General features: G+C 36.9%; 1 protein-coding gene across 1 annotated transcript; it reads left to right on the forward strand.

Annotated features, from left to right (window-relative positions):
* The first annotated feature begins 5,709 nt into the window (after nucleotides 1–5,709).
* LOC111560953 (olfactory receptor 11G2-like) lies at nucleotides 5,710–6,676 on the forward strand. Its single transcript, XM_023256179.2, has one exon. The coding sequence runs from the start codon at nucleotides 5,710–5,712 to the stop codon at nucleotides 6,661–6,663; it is 954 nt and encodes a 317-aa protein (XP_023111947.2). The 3' UTR covers nucleotides 6,664–6,676.
* The last annotated feature ends 1,464 nt before the right edge of the window (nucleotides 6,677–8,140 follow it).

Genomic DNA, 8,140 nt, shown 5'->3' on the forward strand with positions numbered 1-8,140 from the left:
GAGCTCAAGCCCTGCATCAGGTTCTGCACTGACAGCTTGAAACCTAGAGCCTGGAGCTTGCTTCGGATTCTGTGGCTCCCTCTCTCTCTCTCTGCCCCACCCCTGATTGTATTCATTCTCTCTCTCTCTCTCTCTCTCTCTCTCTCTCTCTCTCTCTCTCTCTCTCAAAAATAAATAAAAATTAAAAATAAAAATAAAAGGCAAGAGATAACAAGTGTTGGTTTGAATGTAAAAGAAAGTGGAGCCCTGGTTCATTGTTGGTGGCAATGCAAACTGGTACAGCCACCATGAAAGACAGTATGAAGGCTCCTCAAAAAATAAAAAGTAGAATTATCATGTGATCCATCAGTTTCACTTCTGGGTATATATGTGAAGAAAATGAAATCACTATGTCAAAGATATTTGCACTCCCATGTTTACTACAGCATTACTCACAATACCCAAGATACAGAAACAAACTAAATTTCCATCTACAGATGAATGGATAAAGAATATATGGTTATATATATAATGGAATATTACTCAGCCATAAGAAAAAGGGAAATCCTGCCATCTGTGAGAACACAGGGGGACCGTGAAGGTGTTATGCTAAGTGAAGTAAGTCAGACAAATACTGTACATCACTTGTATGTAGAATTTCAAAAATGTGAACTAGAAACAGAGAAAAGATTGGTGGTTGCCAGAGGCTGTGAGGTAGGGGAAATGGGGAAGATGTTTGTCGAAGGATATAAATTTCCAGTTATAGAATAAATACATTTTGGATATCTAATGTACATCATGGTGATTACTGTCAACAACACCATACTATATAATTAAAGTTGCTAACAAAGTAGATCTTCACTGTTTTCACCACAAGAGAAAAAGGATATTTATGCAAGGTGATGAAGCTGTTAGCTAATATTATGGTGGTAATCATTTCACAATATGTGAATGTGTCAAATCAGTACATTGCATACCTTAAACTTACATATTGTTACTATATATTATATGTCAAATAGAGCCCAATAAATCCAGTGAAAAAAATTTTAAGTAAAAAAGACTACACTGAAGTATAGATGTGAAACAAAGAAGAAATTCAGATAACAGGAGTGGATGCCAGAAAGAGGCCATCTCCCCAGTTTACACAACTGCAGCACACTGACCACCTTGCTCTTTTCCTGACATACTTAACATGTTCCTAGCATCAGCTGTTCCTTCTGCCTGGAATCTTTCTTGATACACTCTTGGTTTTTTCCCTCACTTTTTCAAGCATCTGCTCAAATATTAGTATCTCCGTTAGGCTTTGTTCAAGACCTTGTTTAAAATTACAAGTAATGGGGAAAAAAAGACAGTCTTTTCAACAAATGTTGTTGGGAAAACTGGACAGCAACATACAGAAGAATGAAACTGGACCATTTTCTTATACCATATACAAAAATAAATTCAAAATCGATGAAAGATCTGAATGTGAGACAGGAAACCATCAGAATCCTAGAGGAGAACATAGGTAGCAACCTCTTTGACCTCAGCTATAATAACTTCATCCTCGACATGTCACCAGAATCAAGGGAAATAAAATAAAAATGAACTATTGGGACTTCATCAAAATAAAAACTTCTGCACGGCGAAGGAAACAATCAACAAAACTAAAAGGCAGACTATGGAATGGATGAAGATATTTACAAATGACATCAAATAAAGGGCTAGTACAGAAAACCTATAAAGAATTTAGTAAACTCAACACCCAAAAAACAAGTAATCCAGGTAAGAAATGGGCAGAAGACATGAACAGACATTTTTCCAAAGAAGATATCCAGATGGCTAACAGACACGTGAAAAGATGCTCAACATCACTCATCACGAGGGAAATACAAATCAAAACCACAGTGAGATACCACCTCACACCTTGTCAGAATGGCTAAAACTGACAACAAAAGAAACAACAGGTGCTGGTGAGAATGTGGAGAAAGGGGAACGCTCTTACACTGTTAGTGGGAATGCAAACAGGTGCAGACACTCTGGGAAAGAATATGGAGGTTCCTTGAAAAGTTAAAAATAGAATTACCCTATGACCCAGCAGTTGGACTACTAGGTATTTATCCAAAGGATACAAAAGTACAGATTCAAAGGGGTACATGCTCCCCAATGTTTATAGCAGCACTATCAACAATAGTCAAGATATGGAGAGAACATAAATGCCCATTGACTGATGAATGGATAAAGAAGATGTGGCATATATATGCCATGGAATATTACTCCACCGGCAAAAAGAATGAAATCTTGCCACTTACAATGATGTGGATAGAGCTAGAATGTGTTATGCTAAGTGAAATAAGTCAGAGAAAGACAAATACCACATAATGTCACTCATATGTAGAATTTAAGAAACAAAACATATGAACATATGGGATGGGGAAAGAGAAAGGGGAAACAAAACATGAGAGACTATTATGAGAACAAACTGCAGGTTGATGGAGCTAGTTGGGAATGAGATGGGCTACATGGGTGATGGGTATTAAGGGGGATACTTGATATGATGAGCAATGGGTGTTGTATGTAAGTGATGAATCACTGAATTCTACCCCTGAAACTAATATTGCACTGTATATTAACTGGAATTTAAACTAAACCACAATACAATACAATACAATACAATACAATACAATACAATACAAGTCCTGCCCTATTTCTGATCCATTCCATTCCCACACTATTCTTCTCAAATGAAAAAAAATTATTGTTCATTTACTGATGTTGTTTGTCTTCCACTTCTTTCCTTACCCCATTGAATTGTTCTATGTAGGTAGGAACTTATTTCTATTTTGTTTGCCTAGATATATTCCCAGTGCCTGGTAAGCACTCAATAAATATTTGTTAAATATCCTCATACCAGTTTTACCACTAATGGATATAATAAAATTGTGACTGAAACGTCTCTAACAATTTTTTTGAGAACTAATACTGACAAGCGAAGAATTTTCTTTCTTCAAAATAGAAACAGGGAATTCAAAGGTGCATGTTCATATTATAGTTATTACAGAAAGCTCTATTACTATTTAATTAGTCCCCAGGAACATTTTGCAATGCCTATTTAGTAAAAGCATAAGAGAAGATAAGAACCTAGTTCTGCAATACACCAATCCTCAGGGAATAGTAGGGCCTGGGATTTCATTGGAGATAAATAAAATTCAAAACAAGCTCATCTGTTGAACAAATACTTTACAAATATCATGGGAGAGAGTCCCAAATCTCAAAAGACTATGATGCAAAGAAATAAATATAGATCATACCTTCACCTAGGCTTTATCTTAACCATAAACATGAGTTTTGCAGCTAGAGAGAAAAAATCTTTTAAAATTTACTCTTTGCAATTCATGGCAGGTTACCACCTGTATTCTTCAACTGTTCTAAAGTTCCTCACAGGATTTTCACTCTCTGGTAGTATTTTATTTCCCCTCTCACATTTATTTTTCTTAGTACATATCCAAGGAGCTAAAATTGTGTTCCCTATTACAAATGCTGAGTTTTCTGCAAAAATGTATTTGTTGGCAAGTGCTTTCTGTTTGCTCTGAAAATAAAAATATCTGATTAGAATAAACTTCAGATGGAAAAGTATGAAAATATTAATTTTTCTCTTGTTTACCCCAGCATAGGGAAATATATTTATCTAGATTTCTTATCCCTTTAAAATACAGATAAGTATTATTTACAAGAGGGGCCTGAGGATTTTGTGTGAAAATGTATAATTAATAAACTACTGCAGGTAGGCGAATGATGAATTCTGTTGCTTGTTCAATAGAGAAAATATACCAAATCTATGATTCCACTGATACACTATCTAGATCATATATTGCTCTCAATCTTACTAATATGCCTTGATTTTACGTGAAACAATTTCCTTTAATGACAAAACCATTCAGCATCTGTGTGCTGTTTCTTGCATTTATAGGTTCTTCTTTGGATTTCGACTTTATACAGTTAGTATTCCCAAAAAATACTCTAACGGGAGACACAAATAGGGTGAGTATTGATACTGATTTGATATACCACTGTTACTGTCCCATTGTCAATCAAAATCTTAATGAAAATGGCTTAGAGTAAGATACCAATGTATCAGGACACAGGCCAGAGTAAAAAGGACAAAAATAGTTTTAAAAATTCAGTTGAATGAGTTATGCAGATAACCACTAAGACCCAATGGGTATATTAGAGAGTCTTTTCTTCAAAAGAATGCAGCACAATAATTTGTGGGCATCCCATTGGTAAGAGTATTTTTGAAACATAAGAATATTAATGCCTGTTAAATTAATAGTAATATTATGCTTTTTGTCTTTGCTTCTGCATATTTTGTCCTCACTATACATAAGTACAATTTAAATGTAGTTAAGTTAAAGGAATTCTATTTTTCATTTCCAGGTGAATGGCCAAGACTCACAAGTTCCATACCTTGCTGTCTCTATAAAAGATGACGCTTAATTCTTTCTCAGATCCTATACAACAAACTCAATGAGAAAATCATACCATTCTTAAGGATAAAAATCCTAAATAAACTTTTTTTTAAAATCTTACTAGGGGTGCCTGGGTGGCTCAGTCGGTTAAGCATCCGACTTTGGCTCAGGTCATGATTTCATGGTCCGTGAGTTCGAGCCCCACGTTGGGCTCTGTGCTGACAGCTCAGAGCCTAGAGCCTGTTTCAGATTCTGTGTCTCCCTCTCTCTCTCACCCTCCCCCGTTCATGCTGTGTCTCTCTCTGTCTCAAAAAAATAAATAAACGTTAAAAAAATTTTTTTTAATCTTACTATATATTCACAACAAATCAAGGGAAACACTGTCTTCCAGGACAGGGGGAAAACACACACACACACACACACACACACACACACACACACAAACTTCTGTAATTGGAGAATTTCCTCTACCTGCCCTATACTGCCATATGACATAAGATTGCTATGGAAAACAAATGGACTGAACCACCAGGTTGCATTCAGACTTGACACAGTCTACACAGCCCCATGGGCAACAAGTATACATAAAAAGCAGTCTTTCCACATTAGATGCCAAATGTGATAGCCAAGAGTAGATTTCTAAGGAAATAACACATGTACAAGTTAAGCTGTGATTCAACAACAAACTGGGAGGACTTTTAGGTGCCAAAGTGTAAGGTTTTTCCCCATGCTATGAAGCTCAATCCAAGAGGCTGGATAGAGAGAAAGCATTTTTTATGTACCAAACATGTCTGTCTAGTCATGTAGTGAATCATCTATGGTGGAACCAGAGAGCCATTTTGGTCATCACAAACAAGTACAAAAAGCAATATTCCCTGTGCCCTTTCACTTTCTATCTCAGTGAGAAAGAACTTTTTGGAATGTCTTAATATAAATAGGATTTCATTTACTGTTCTTATCAACATTACTAATTCCAATGAATTAATTTTATATTATTCTTTAGAAATAAATATCAATTTTGCACTAATATGTAATCCAGTCTTCTGACCCAGTTTAATGATAGTCCCACACCATGTTTTTATTTATATTATTACTTACATCTTATCAAAATGAAGTCATGCTTTGGAGAACATGTTGTGATGATCACAGCTTTGTTGCTTAACAGAAAACTCATGGTTTGTTACTTTATCAAAAAATGGTCAAGAATTTGGTGTTTTCTGAGAGAACCAGCATACTCCATTAAGAGTGCTATAACAAAGTCATCTCCATGTCTTCCAGACCAATGAATGTGTCCGGCACAGAAACCACCAACTCCGTTAGCCACTTTATCCTCGTGGGCTTTCCCTCAAGCCCAGAAATGCAGCTCCTCTACTTCGGGCTCTTCTCAGTAGTCTACACGCTGACTCTCATGGGGAACGCAGCCATTGTCTGTGCAGTGCGGTGGGAACGGCGTCTTCACACGCCCATGTACATCCTCTTGGGGAATTTCTCTCTCCTGGAAATATGTTATGTCACCACGACCGTCCCTAACATGTTGGCCAATTTCCTGTCCTCAAGCAAGTCCATTTCCTTTGTGAGCTGTTTTGCACAGTTCTACTTCTTCTTCTCTCTGGGGTGTGATGAGGGCTTCTTCCTCTGCATCATGGCCTTTGACAGGTACCTTGCCATCTGTCGTCCTCTGCATTACCCACGCATTATGACGAAACAGCTGTACACTGGCCTTGCCATCTTTGGCTGGTCCTGCGGGTTCGTCCTCTTCCTAACCCCAGTTGTTCTCATTTCACAGTTACCCTACTGTGGCCCAAATACCATCAACCATTTCATGTGTGATCCTGTCCCATTGATGATGCTGTCCTGTTCTGAAGACACCACAACACAGTTCATTTACTCTACTTTCAATGCTGTTTTCATGATTGGAACCTTTCTCTTTGTTCTTTGTTCCTATGCTCTGGTGATTGTGGCTGTGCTAAGGATGCCCTCAGCAGCAGGCAAACGCAAGGCTTTCTCCACTTGTGCTTCTCATCTGGCAGTGGTGATCCTGTTTTTTGGCTCTGTTATGGTGATGTATGTTAGTCCTAGATCAGGACACCCAGTGCAAGTGCAGAAAATTGTGACCTTGTTTTATTCTGTGATAACACCCCTCTGTAATCCTCTAATTTATAGCCTAAGGAACAAGGAAATGAAGACTGCCCTAAGGAAAGTCTTTAGGACTGAAATACCTGCTCATAAAATATAAATCAGACGTCACAGTGAACTATGTTCCTACTGCAACCTATCTTAATAAGATATGAACAAGATACTTTTCTAGAGAATTCATTAATTTTGGTTAGGGAATTGTTACAATAAAGCCCACCATGATCTTTTTTTTAACTTTTTAAAAAATTTATTATTTTGAGAGAGGCAGAGACAGGTGAGTAGGGGAGGAGCAGAGAGAAAGGGAGAGAGAGAATCCCAAGCAAGCTCCACACGGTGAGCACAGAGCCTGAAGGGGGACTTGAACTTATGAAACTGTAAGATCATTACCTGAGCCAAAACCAAGAGTCAGATGCTTAACCAATTGAGCCACCCAGGTACGCCAAGCCCATCATCATCATAAATAACCCTCACTACATCATGGGATAGTTTTAAGAAATTAAATTGTTTTAGGAAAAACTGAACTCTTTTTATATAACTGAGTTTCTTAGGAAGTATAAATCTACTTTGTACTTCAGAATTGCAGCACAATATAAGGGTATAACATGGTCATAAATTTCTTTGGGAGTTAACACTATAAACAAATTCTTCTCCACTGGTAGTTACTGAATAAAAGGAAGGATATCTTTATGAGAAAGTCAAACTTTGCAGGTGTGATCTTATCACTCCACCTCCAAAGAATGATGCATGCTTTTACTTAAGGATTTTTTTCTAAGATTTGATTTGTTCTCTATCATTAAGAGTCTCTTATGGTTTGCCTCCCTCTCTGTTTGTATCTTATTTTATTTTTCCTTCCCTTCCCCTATGTTCATCTGTTTCATTTCGTAAATTCCACATATAAGTGAAATCATATATTTCTTTCTCTGACTTATTTTCCATAACAATATACTCTAGCTTCATCCATGTAATTTCAAATAGCAAGATTTTATTCTTTTTTGATGGCTGTGTAATATTCCATTCCACACACATTACACACACACATATATACCACCTCTTTATATATTCATCATTCTATGGGAATTTGGTTTCTTTCTATAATTTGGCTATTGTTGATAGTGCTGCTATAAACACTGGGGTGCATATGCCCCTTTGAATCAGTATTTTTGTATCCTTTGGAAAATACCTAGTAGTGCAATTGCTGTGACATTGGGTAGTTCCATCTTTAACTTTCTGAGGCACCTCTACACTGTTTTCCAGTGTGGCTATATCAGTTTTCCTTCCCACCAACAGTGTAGGAAGGTTCCCCTTTCTCCACATCCTCCCAACATCTTTTGTTTCTTGAATTGCTCATTTTATCCATTCTGACAGGTGTGAGGTGATATCTCACTGTGGTTTTGATTTGTATTATCTGATGATGAATGATGTTGAACAACTCTTCATGTGTTTGTTGGCCATTTGTATGTCTTCTTTGGAGAAGTGTCTATTCATGTCTTCTGCCAGTCTCTTAACTGGGTTATTTATTTTCTGCGTGTTGTGTTTGATAAGTTCTTTATAGATTTTTGATACTAACCCTTTACCCA

This window comes from Felis catus, chromosome B3, assembly GCF_018350175.1.
Source record: "Felis catus isolate Fca126 chromosome B3, F.catus_Fca126_mat1.0, whole genome shotgun sequence".
In the NCBI taxonomy this organism is placed as follows: Eukaryota; Metazoa; Chordata; class Mammalia; order Carnivora; family Felidae; genus Felis; species Felis catus.

Bases quoted from the DNA above. Each gene is read 5' to 3' on its own strand.
- LOC111560953 (XM_023256179.2), top strand. From the start codon at position 5,710: ATGAATGTGTCCGGCACAGAAACCACCAACTCCGTTAGCCACTTTATC.